Source organism: Carassius gibelio, chromosome B20 (genome assembly GCF_023724105.1).
Source record: "Carassius gibelio isolate Cgi1373 ecotype wild population from Czech Republic chromosome B20, carGib1.2-hapl.c, whole genome shotgun sequence".
NCBI lineage: Eukaryota > Metazoa > Chordata > Actinopteri > Cypriniformes > Cyprinidae > Carassius > Carassius gibelio.
The window spans coordinates 22,239,658-22,252,318 of NC_068415.1; the positions used below are offsets into that span (position 1 = coordinate 22,239,658).

At 37.0% G+C, this 12,661-nt stretch overlaps 1 protein-coding gene across 1 annotated transcript in view; it reads right to left on the reverse strand.

The window, feature by feature from the left end:
• Positions 1-832: 832 nt before the first annotated feature.
• LOC127984220 (E3 ubiquitin-protein ligase TRIM9-like) overlaps positions 833-12,661 on the reverse strand; it is a 35,961-nt gene continuing 24,132 nt past the window's right edge. Inside the window, exons 8-10 of the mRNA XM_052586758.1 lie at positions 10,970-11,273; positions 5,619-5,781; positions 833-4,834 (exon numbers count right to left, since the gene is read on the reverse strand). Of these exons, the coding sequence (XP_052442718.1) occupies positions 4,790-4,834; positions 5,619-5,781; positions 10,970-11,273 (512 nt within the window). The 3' untranslated portion in view covers positions 833-4,789. The remainder of the gene's footprint in view (positions 4,835-5,618; positions 5,782-10,969; positions 11,274-12,661) is intronic.

The following is a 12,661-nucleotide window of genomic DNA, read 5'->3' on the forward strand; positions in this document are numbered from 1 at the left end:
TAGAAGATATAAAAATAAAACTGAACTCAAAATATTACCAAAATCGTTGTCATTTTTATTTTATTTTTTTATAATTCTCAAATTAATAAATGTTGTTGTTTTTCTCTGTAGCCCCCTAAAAAGCAATATGTTAACTACAAAGTGTATCAACAAATAATAAAAGAACAGAAGATGATAGCTAATGAGGAAGCAAAATCTGTTAAGTACAACTTTTCAAAAACTGAAACAGTTGTTATAAGCTTACTTTTTTAAAACACTTGACTGCTTCTACAGCATGTGCAAACTTTCCACTAACCTTTCCTCTCTGGGTGTTTCATCAGGAACCACAGAAGAAAAGAAAGAATGAAGGAAAATCAAGGTTTGTGTTTACGTTTTGAACTCAGTGACAATAAAAAGCGAATCTTTCTGATGTTATGTTTGTCATTTAAATGAAATGGGTTGTATCTGTTTGTGCTTGATTGTATTAGCCCAGGCTAAAAGTGTGGTCACATTAAGAAAGTTGAGGGTTTGGAAATAATGCTGCAATGCATGAAGCACAACTCACTGTCTGTTGGTTAGTGCAGTGAATCCAATTGAATTTACTGAATTTTGGCTGTGAAATTTCACAGAGCACCTTCAGAGTCAAGATATCAGGTCTGTTTTTGTAGCATTGCTAATTTTATTTGCGCTTTTGACTTCCCAGGACTGAGAAAAGTAATTTGTCGTCTAGCGGAGAGCTTGGTGGACATAGACGCTTCAACTGGGGAATGCTGATGTTGAGCTCCAAAGACATTCAGAAAATCGTTGAGAGTTTAATAAATCAGATGAGATACTCTGAATAAAGATGCATGGATCACGGTTGTATTGTTTATTAAAAGGGAAAGACACTGGTTTTCTGCTACACTAAGCAGTAAGAAAAGAATGTCATGTATAATGTATTTGATATACAAACCACAAAGACATACAAAATATCACGTTAGTTAGAGGAAATGAAAGCTCAAGATCACATACAGAAGAAAAGCACTAAAACACGCGTTCCCACACATTAGAGTTTGCTTCGAGGATGATGATGATGATGATGATGATGATGATGATAATGACATATGTGTGTGTCAGCAGATCAATGGAAAGACTCTTCAGAGAAACAGCTCGTCTTTCCTTTCCGAACTCTTCACAAAGAGATCATCTGAGGGCCAAACACCTGACTAACGTATACATCCACATGAGTAATATGCTGTATATAGAAAAATAAATCCTTAAATGCTGTTATTGGGACCGTTGAACTTTTTGTGATGGTCTCACTTGCAGGCAGTCATGTTAAGCATACAGCTATACAGCAAACACCTCAAGACCATTTCATTTTGTGTGCTTTCAAGAAAATCACTTGTTTAGTGTCTCCTTGATTCTGGACAAAACCCAGTGTAATGAATCTGTGCTTTCTTTTGATGAAGTTTCTTGACATCCAGTCTGAGTGAAAACACACCACCTTCCAAAGCAACGTCTCTAATGTCGGCAGATTTGTGTGAATGAGGCACAGGACGAGACGTTCATTTTCTCAGCCTAATGAATATTTAAGACTGTGAGAAACGGGAAAAGTAAGGAAAATTATTAATGTCCGAGATCTGGATATTTTAGGCTATGGCAGTTGGTGTAATAGCTTAAATAAATTCACTTAGGCAGGAATTGCAAGTTAACTTGCTCAGCCTTTGAGGAGGTAAAATATCTTCATATTACACATCCTTCCTCCCATTAATCTGGGTCGTATCCATATTTAGCTCATGAATTCTCTATTACTTCACAGTTGGTTTATTATAATACATATGCAATGCACTGTTTTTCTTTTTGCTTAATATTCAGTATATGACCAGTGTTTCTATTATCATTCTACATTGACATAAACTTTTAAATATACTTTAATACAAACAAAAAAGTCCACTGTGAGATTTAAGATGACACTGTGAAATAGATGGCAATTTTGGGAGGCGTCACCGACAGAATGAACTGGATTTAAAGGAATGCTCAAAGTTCAGCTTTAGCTATTCATACGTTTCAGTCACATGATTTTTCCGTCTCATCGTCCATAATTATGACCATGGGCAGCCCACTATTGACTGTGAAATGAAAACACATAAACTGAGATAAAATATATTTTACCCACATTGGCTATTTATATATCAGTGCTCTCCATTTACTGGCATTACATACAGAGATTAAATATATCAATGTCTATCAAAGTTGCATTTATTAAGGGCTAACCTGAGATCTGTACAAATGTTTTCTGGTTATTTTGTATGGATTGAAGCCATTGATGGCTGTATGTCTGTATGTCTGTATTTATCACCATTACTTTGGCAGCTGATGGTCATAAATGCGGTGTATTATGCAAAAAAAGTACATATGGACAGCAAATGTGGCATAATGGCAGTTTCCACAGACAATAAATAAACCTGGCACTTTTACAGTACAATGAAGGTCTATAGGGCAAAATGTTCTGAAGGGTCAAGAAGTGGAAATGCAGCTAAAGCACTAGTCCAAATTCTTCCCTACTGAATTATATCAGATAAATATTTATAATTTTTAGCAAAAAAGTAAGCATGAACATTCACTTCTAACCCTACCCCTAAACATAACCATCACTGGGGCATAAATAGATCCTATGGACATGTACGAATGAGATTGTAGAAACTTATATGGATTAGTCACCAATTTGCCAAAATGTTAAATAGTTAGAAAAAGCCATCGGTACTTGTGTTGGTGTTTTACTGCTAAAAGTCCCCTTTTTTTCTTTAAATTATACTTGAAATGCCATCATAGTAGTGTAAAGATGTCAATGAGTGACCTAGAACAACACTCTCAGTTTTCCAAAAGAGACAATAGTCCTGACTGAACCCAGAACATTCCTTTAAGCACAGCTTTTCACATTTAACCACTCCTTCTTTTCTTTTTTTTAACGCTCTTATTTAGTGCCAGTACCTGTTCAGTTTTAGTTTGGTACTCCTGACAGCAAAGCACTCACTGCGAGATAAATGTATCTGCTCAAGCTATTTACAATAATTACACTCTTCATAGAAACACATTATAAATATCAACAACATCCCATGCTTTACATCACCAATGAGTTATTATCTGTTCCCATAATCCCATGAGTTAATGTCTGGGCAGGAAAATAAACAAATATAACATCTTTCATTTATCTCTCATTTCTCCCTGAAACCACTGTATTTTGAACCGAGGTATAAACTGAAACATAGGCATGTATCTCCTGTTGCAAGGTCCATATGCGACTCCTCGTAGCATTTAATGTAGGAGTTATGTAGTTATGTAGTTATGTAGCTTTTGGTGGTTTTACTTTTAACTCAAAGCTATGTTATCAGAAAAATAATTCCACACAATAAACACTTGGGCAGATTGCAACTCTGCGTCTATGCTGTATTCCTGTTTCATTCACGTATTCACACTACGTAACACAAATTCAACATAATGAATGTGTAACTCATGCGTGCTTCACTGCTTTGACTATATTTACAGCTGTACAACATGCAAACGCAATCGTTTCTCCCGACTATAAGTTATGACTTTGTTTTTCGACATCGGAATCTAAAAAAATCGTTAAAGGGTGCGCCATTGAAATAATACTGATTTGGACCATGAAGTGATAATTTATTATAATGAAGCGTATGAAGCTCGAGTCTGTCGAAGTGTGTAATTTTCACCTCATTAAATAAATTTACAAAAATATAGTGACTGTTTTCAAACAGGTTTCCCGACCGCTCATTTGTCATTGGTCAGCAATACAGACAGCCCTGCCCTAAACTCTCTCTACTGGTTGAGTCGTTGCTAGGAGTTCAAACAAAAAATAATGCAATGTTTTGAATCAGTGTTTACACTTTTCTGTGAAATCAACCTAAAATGGCTTACAATTATCTCTGCATATTAAGCTGAGTCAAGAGAAAATTACACACGTCAGCTTCAAGACTCTTAAGGAATGTGTCGGTCACAGTGTAAAGAGACCTCAGAGTTGAGATTCTGGCTGAATATTCACAACTGTGGCTCATATAAAGCACCAAGGCTGAGTCTACTTGGCGGTGAGGGCACAGTCTGTGTCCAGTGGCAGGTATTATATCATTTCTGTAAACCTGGAGCTTTTTCCTGTGTGTTTTTGTGCTGTTTGCTAAGAGAATTGTGCATACATTAAGTATTACACTTCAGCATGTAACTCATCCGGCAATGTTTGTGCTACAATCGTTGTTGTTTTTTCCTCAAATTTTACAGCTTATTCAGCAGAAGTGTGATATTAGCCATAAGGTTTACAATTTTACTTGTGGAACTACGAACTGAAGAGACTGTAAACTTCACCAATATGTGACGCAGGGCTTTTGGCTTGACCGGGACTCTTTCAGTCCCAGCACCCCAGATTCATGGTCTGAGTGATGATATTTCTGAGGGCTTCTGAAGCACATTAAAGGTGAGTAAACCTGAGATTTGTGTCTCACAGTTGTTTGATCACTATCAGTTGCGTTTGATCACTCCGTTCCATTGCTAACATATCAAATGGCTGCTAAATTGGTTTTAATCCAAATATGTTTTTGAAACTGTGCTATCTTTCGTTGGAGGTATGAAAAAGAGCCATTACTCTACTTCAAAGTGGGAATGATTTGTAAACACTGCAATGCAAATCACCCATATGACCATGGGAGGCGGGGGGGTATTATTAACATTAGCATTATATGTCAGTGCAGTATAAGAGCAGAGTAGAGCACTGATTTCTTTAACAAGAAAGGTCTGGCTCGTTCTTATTGGTCCACGATGTTCACTTGTTGCTCTTAGGGACTTCCAGACCTGTGATTAGAGTCACCTGTGAAAAAGACAAATTTAAATCATTAATGTTGATAAATGTGATGTGCTGATGATCACTAGGCATGGAAATTAATATCATGATTCACCTTAAATTATTATATTTCCATCTATTAACTTTCAAGACGATTCATTTAATCTAAAGCACTGTGCAACAAAAAAATAGATGTCCACCCTATAAAAGATATTGAGTGTGACATTGCTTTTATACAACAGCTTACATTAAATGACGAGACTCAAACAGTAATATTTATTAAGAAAATTAAAGTGGATTTTGGTGTCAGCCATGACAATCGCTCAGTTGGAGTTCTGTTGTCACTAGAACAAGGGTACAAGAGTGGGACAAGGTGGGTCGCAAAAAAGTCACTTGGGTGAAGCTAAATTAGCATTTCATTGACACACACCCTCGCACAGTTCTGTCTAGGGCCGCTCAATATACCAACATTAATTACGAAATGCATACAGACTGATTTGGTTGTAACCAATCGAGTTTTAACAATAAGAGTGAGGTCTCAGAGCAATTTAATTTGGTTCACACTACTAATGAGAGGAAACTTGCTCACTTCACTCCGATGTATTCTGCATGAGATTGCATACACCAGAAAATTCAAATGCTACGAAAACTGTTTCAGGTATGTTTGTTCATTTCTATCATCTGTTTTAACACAGCACTGTTCTTGTTCCTTCATATGCATATGGCTACCCAGCAATAAGGAAAAGGTCTGTAAAAAGCTCTGTTTTAGAGAGTTCTGCAGTGTGTGTGTCAGCGTGAATCGGCCGCTCACCTGGACGTTGCGGTTGAGGCTAACTGCGGGCATGAACACACCCTCCAGGTTCTCGAAAGCGACGGGTCCATGCTGCTGTTTGTTGATGAAGAAGGTCAGGGTGTGTTTTGTCAGGTCTAACAGTATCCCCACACTCGAACCCTTTGTGATGCCACCCTCAGCCCTGCAAGAATCACAGAGAAGAGGAAGGAGACAAATGAAGTTAATCAGCGACTCAGGATGATCCGAGATCTCTGTGGGCAGAGCTATGAGAAGGATGCAGGTAACGGAGAATTTGGAGTGGAGCTGGATTAGAGTAAATAACGAAGTGTAATGACTCCACTTTACTCACAACACATTAGTGTGTATGTTACTTCTGAATCACAGCAATGCTAATATTCAGTTTGACAGGACGACTGCAAGTGTGATAACACCAACTTATATTTATAGAGTAGTGAAGCCCAGACATTTTTAAAGGGACAGTAAGTAGGAATTACTCCCATTTAGTGGTGAAATTGTATTTTGCATTCAAACTAATTTTGCTCTCCAGCGCCTCGCTTTTTCAAATGCGCGTTGCATCTACGGTAGGCGATATGTACCAAAAAGCTTTGACAGGATGTCTTCTAATAGCACTTCGTGAGTTTTCCTTCAGGTGAACAGGTGTGTTATTTCAAACAAACTGCAACATGACAACTAACAAACGAATGTTACAGTATGAATTACTGACTGTGGAAAACATAAAATATTGTAATTAGTAGTTATCTTCTTTATTCGTTATATTTTCTGAATTATGTGCATTGTTAGATATCATCATCAAACACTGACTTAGCTGTCGAGAAGAAAACAGGCCACTTCAGCGTCTCTTTTGAAATCTTTATCCAGCATTAGCTCTTTCCACCTAGAAAAAGCTTCCCCGACATTAACTCTTGTTTTCTGTAATCTACGGTCACGTTTCCTTTTACGTTCTATTTTTGACTGTTTTGGCGACGATGTTTTCTTCTCCTGTGGCGCGGCATATGTATGGTCCATAATAAGAATGCAATCCAGACTTTTAAACTTGCCGGCGCAGTTTCAAGCGCCTCTCACTGCTCTGCACCTGCGTTTCTGGCTCTGACCGAAAACGCGTTGTGGAAACGCGTTGGCTTAGTACTTTTTGTCCCTCTCTGCTATTATAGTTTTGCAAAATGGCGGAACTACATGGAAGCCTCCGTCGACCTACCCGTCCCATGTATATAAAGATAATAAATTCTTCATTTACGAGGATTAGTTTAAACATGGGCATAGGTATTTGTACACCATTGAGGGCATATTTATGAATAAAAATATTGATTTTAGATAATAAAATACCTAAAAAGTTACTTATTGTCCCTTTAAAGAAACATGTTGAGGAATACAAGGGAAGCCGCTACATATTATGTATTTCTAAACATTGGCCCTGTTTCCAACTGTTATTAAAGGGTTAGTTCACCAGGATTTTTGTTCTTATGTATCATGTGAGCACGTTTGAGCTTTGATAAGAGCCAGCGAGATTTGTTCTTACAGATCAAGCAACTACATTTCTTTTTACTATATTTGATAAATCTCAATTTTGGTTTCTTGGTCCAGGATCACATATCTAAATAAATCTGTTCATCATCATATAAAGTGACGTCTCTCGTCAAAAGACTTGGATTGGATTTTGCAAAATCCACTTTTATATGGTGTTTGGACATAAATGTGTGTTGGCAGTGTGTGAACACAACCACCCAACAATGACAAAAATCCACCCACTCCTTTTTTTAATCCCCATTAAACCAAATCAGTTTCACTAGGCCTTATTCTCTAAGCAATAGAGCATCACAGTCCCGCCCACAGCCCAAGAGCGATCTGGTGCCGGAAGTAAATTTCAAATTCATTTTTCCCATTGACTTTCTGAAAAATCCGTATCTAAAGAGTTTTAGAGCATGTCTGAGAATAACCAGCTACGGCTGAACTCATAAGCATATAACATATCATTTCGAGTGAAAAAAGTAATAGAAAATCCAAAAAAAGTCAAAGGTACTAGACTGTGTACATATTTTCATTTCGAGCGCAGGAACTACTCATCCCATAAACCACCGCGCCTCATTGAATTCGACTGAAGCACCAACCGCGAACAAGCCTCAGCCTTTTGAGCGACTTCCAAATCTGATGACCGCTGCCCTCGCGAACTTTTTCCTCCAGTGAATTTTATTCTATATAGTGAATGTGCAGTAATAGCAGTTCTTTCAGTATTAATCGTGTAAATAAATAGTGTTTTATATAGGTATTGTGTATTGATTTTTATATTTATCATCGTGTATTTTATATATTGTGTGCGTGTTTGAAAGGGGTTAACAACAACGACAGCGAAATGGGGCAGTGCTTTGTACCTGACTGCAATCACCGCTCAGTCGTCAACACATGTCGTTGCAATTACACAAATGTTCAGTAAATGGACAAAAAGGTATGCCTAGGCTAAATATTGTTTTGACAGTGGCATCATAAAATGCTTGATATGACTCATACCGTATGAAGGCTACAGTAGCCTAGCTAAAGTGGACGATAATGCTAACCAACGTTACCAACCTCCCTGCAAAACTCACCAAGACTTTGTAGGTCTTGTCCCTTATGCTGGCCCATACAAAACCCACAAGCTGACCCTCGGACACTCTACACTCAACTATCGTTACATGACCCTATCTAAAGTGGTTTTCCTCCTTGAAAAAAGCAATCATGGCAGCCAAGGAGCACACGATTGCACTGATAAGTCTACCGTGCAAAAAAACGCAAAGCATATTTTTATTTAATTTTTTATTAATGATCTTCAGTCTTCACGGATCTTCGCGGGGTTTAACCAGACAGTTACACGAGCTCCACCAATCAGATGCATCACTGTGGGATTGTGGGATTGTTCAGTATTGTGGGTAATGAAGTACTTATCCAAGACATTGCGAATAAAAGGCATTTATCTCAAAACAAGGTTAGTGCCCCATGAACTTTTGCCGTTTATATAAGCATATACTATTGCTTAGTACAGCCGTAGCTGTTTTTAAGTCTACCATGTATGGTTACGTTTTTATGGCTTATTTCCCAAATGTCAATGCAGAAATTGCATTGAATTTTACTTCCGGCACCAGCAGTGGGCGGAACTGTGATGCTCTATATGACATCACATTGCTTAGGCCCCTCCCACGATGGCTGATTGACAGCCCTGCGTTGCCATAGTTTCTAACAGCTGTTTATTGCTGTGTATGCAAAGCAGAAAGACATATAAACAAAGCCCTCTTCTGGAGATGGGGTGGGAAAATGTGGCTCATTTGCATTTAAAATGATACACACCAAAACAGCTCTGTTTTTAGACACAACTCAAAAATGACATTATCCAGATAATATAATGAATTATATATGGGGTATTTTGAGCTGAAACTTTACAGACACATTCTGGGCACACCAAAGACCAACATTTCCTCTTGTACAAAGGAGCATAATAGGTACCCTTTAAATCGCTTGGTTACTCTTACAATGTCTTTATACATTTTGTATTAATTATGAACTTTTTTGTTATAAAATATCTATTAAAAATATCTCCATTTGTGTTCTGATGGCGAACAGAAATTTTAAGGGTTTGGAACAACTTGAGGATGTGTACTTTTTTATTTGTTTGTTTGTTTGAGTTAATTATCCCATTAACATGCATTTCAAATAAACCTCATGTGACTCCTTGTGTTTGGATTTTTTATGTTTTGTCACAATTTGCATCCCTTTCTGTGTCTTTTCTCTTTAAAGCTATGGCGTGAACTTCTCTATACTTAAGAATCACAATGATTATTAAAACGTTACAGTCAATGTTATAGTTATCCTTGGTGTGAATGGGTCTTAACTTGAATGTGCATGCTGCATTCATGTTGTGAACAGAACCATTGTGTTTCTAGAACATTCTCTCCAACGAATATCACAAAGCTAATAATACTACAACTGTTACTAGCAAACTTCTACAGAAGTGATTCTACAAACTACTTTTATCTGAATGGCTTACAGTACCTGCTTACAGCCTCTGGATGATGGAGGAGAAGATAAAAGAAACATGCTGAGAACAAGACATCTTAAAAAATCTATAACTATTTTTTTAAAGAGAAGAGGAAAAAACTGTTATTAAGTGTATGGTGGATCCAAGACTAAAAAAGAAGTAGAGCAAGCTTGGCTTCAGGCTACATATGAAATCAGGGACTGTTAAGTGTAACACTATCAGTACTGTGTTAGCGTGTCCTCGGAGTCACCTCAATATCAATAAACGGAGGCAGAATTTTAAATCATTGCATTAGTATTCAAGGGTTTTAATCAGCCTGCCTTTCATCCTCTCTAGAGAACACTGCATCAGCACAACTGTGACACACACCATGTGTACATGCACTACATATCCAGTATATCCATAATCAAACCTTTATACTGAAACTGTTTATAATGCTCCACAACTATGAAACTATTCCAGCATACTGTAATATAGTGTGTATACATCAACAGCATAGTCTGAACTATCACAGACGTGTGTTATTGTCTTGCTCTTCTGCTTATAATATGTCAGCAAGTTTACATCTATGTATTTTGCATTTCTATTCATGCATAATGCATTTTGGAATAGTGGGAAAATGGAATGTTCTGAAATGCGTTTCTTAACATTGAATTTTGAACTTATTTTAACTTAAGTGCTGCATTTTTAGTATGCCATATTATGCACAAGGAACTGCAAAAGACACAAAACATGATCGCAATGATCGAACACATCCATCATAGAGAGACAATAGTGGAATGGAAAAACATGCTCTATGTGAACAGTTCATTAGATTGCATTTAAGATACACGTTTTATTAGTTACTGCTGCATGCAAACTGAACCCAAATCATGCCATTGCTAGCATCATGCTCTACTGTTTAAGCTACAGAAAACCAGTAAAACTGATTTAAATCCATATTATTCATAGTTTTAATCCAAATAATTTAAATTCTATCATTTACTCATTCTCAAGTCTTTCTTGAAGACTTTCTTTTTTAATCTTTAGGACACAAATAAACGTACTTCTCCTTTTGATGTTTCTGATCTCTCTATGAAGTTCATAGACAATGACAGCAAGTATACGATAGAGCAGCCATTGACCATATTTGATGTCCTCTATATATGTGCATTGATCAAAATGTATTAATATAAAGCCTAAATTAAACTTGCTTGACAATTTTGGTTATGTGGATTTTCAGTGAATAGACTAAAATTATTTGTTGAACAGATTGGTCCTTTTCTGTCCAAGACAATGTGGACCAAATCTGTCAAAGCCCACCTTGCAAAATGTATCACCACTCTAGAAAAATTAGGAAGCGTACCTATTGGTGTGGGAGTTGTTGTGCATGAACCAGGAGCGATTGTTGTCCACATACATGGCCCAGGCCTTGTCGTCCTTCCCTAGCATCATGTCCTTCATCGTATTAATCCGGGCCACACCGAATGCGGGGTCGGGGTGGTTGTCATATCGATCCACACTAAGTTCCCAGTAATGCACGCCCTTGGAGAAGGCAGCGGTCCCGAGCACCACACGATCATCGTAACTGTTACAAGTCACAGTCTGGTTTTCATTAGATAGGACAATGTCTCTGTGAGCTGACGTAGGGTCAAAGGTGAACCATGCCACTGCAGAGGAAAGATCAAATAAACTTTGTGAAAGCCAGAATAAGTCAAAAACATATTTTCAGTCAAAGAGGTTACTAAGATTACTCAGAATAGAATCTCACAGCATTTGACTGACATTGCTGTGCACTGTATAATGACAATAGTTAATGCTGTTTCTCCAACTGTTTGTGCAACAAAACAAAAACAAAGTCAACAAGTGCACCAATTTTAAATTCCACCATTTTCTTTGTGACTTAAAAGGCTTTTTCTGTTTAGTTTTTTGTTAAGATTTAAAAAACAGAGCCAAGGGAATTTTAGGACAGTTATTTCAGTTATATCTGACAGATAAAAGCATCGTTTTTACCTGTGATATTCCCAGAAAAAAATGTTCTCAGCTCCTTCAGCAACCATATAAAAGAGGTTAAGTTTAGTCATCATAATTTGCTGATCATACACATAGCTACAAATATTCACTCCTGCAGTGAGACATTAATTATTAAAAGAGTTGAAGGAATGAAATATTGAAGCTAGTATGCTCTCTTAGAAGATTTGTGGTAGCAAAGGGCCTGTGAGGCAAATCTAGCATCAAACCCCAGTAAGTCCTGTGTTAACTGAACATCTCCTGTGGGACCCCTGGTTTGTGTAGCAATCTAGAACCTGCCAATGTAACTATATCTAGGATCTTAATTCTAACGGTCTTCTATTGGTGCAAAACTTAAAAGCCAGTCACAGGACATAAATATACACCTATAAATAGTGCAATAAATCTAAATAATTATCTTTTTTTCCATAAACATTTTTGTGTTAATCTTAATCACTAAATGCATGTGTTCATTTATCCACTGTGCTCCTCTATTAGGTATCAGTGTTTTTATGCCATTTTGCTAAATATGAAATTAATTCTAAAAACCTCAAGATTTTTTTTTATTATTATTGTTTTGCCATCTTTTATCACATTCCAAGCTATAAGCACAAGTTAGCCATGTTCATTCAATGTGAACACTGTAAAGATGTTGTGGAAAGTTAAGAAATACAGAGTATAGTAAACATTTTACAAGTTCTATTCACAAGATAAAAGAACAAATCACCCAAACATGAAAATTTGCGGAACATTTTCTCATCCTCAGGTCATCCAAGACCTTCACTGGAACAAATTTTGAGAAATGTAGCATTACATGCTAAACAATGAATCCTCTGCAGTGAATGGGTGCCATCAGAATGCGAGTCCAAACAGTGAAAAACACTGTCCACTGTTATCCTCTCTTATCAAAATCCATTGAAATATTTGTTTAGAACAATTTTTGGCTGTTTTTGCTTGTAAACGATGCTTGAACTGTGCTGCATTTTTTACTTTTTTTCAACAGGGAAAGCAATATTATGGATAGATGACTCATATTTTAGCAAATGCT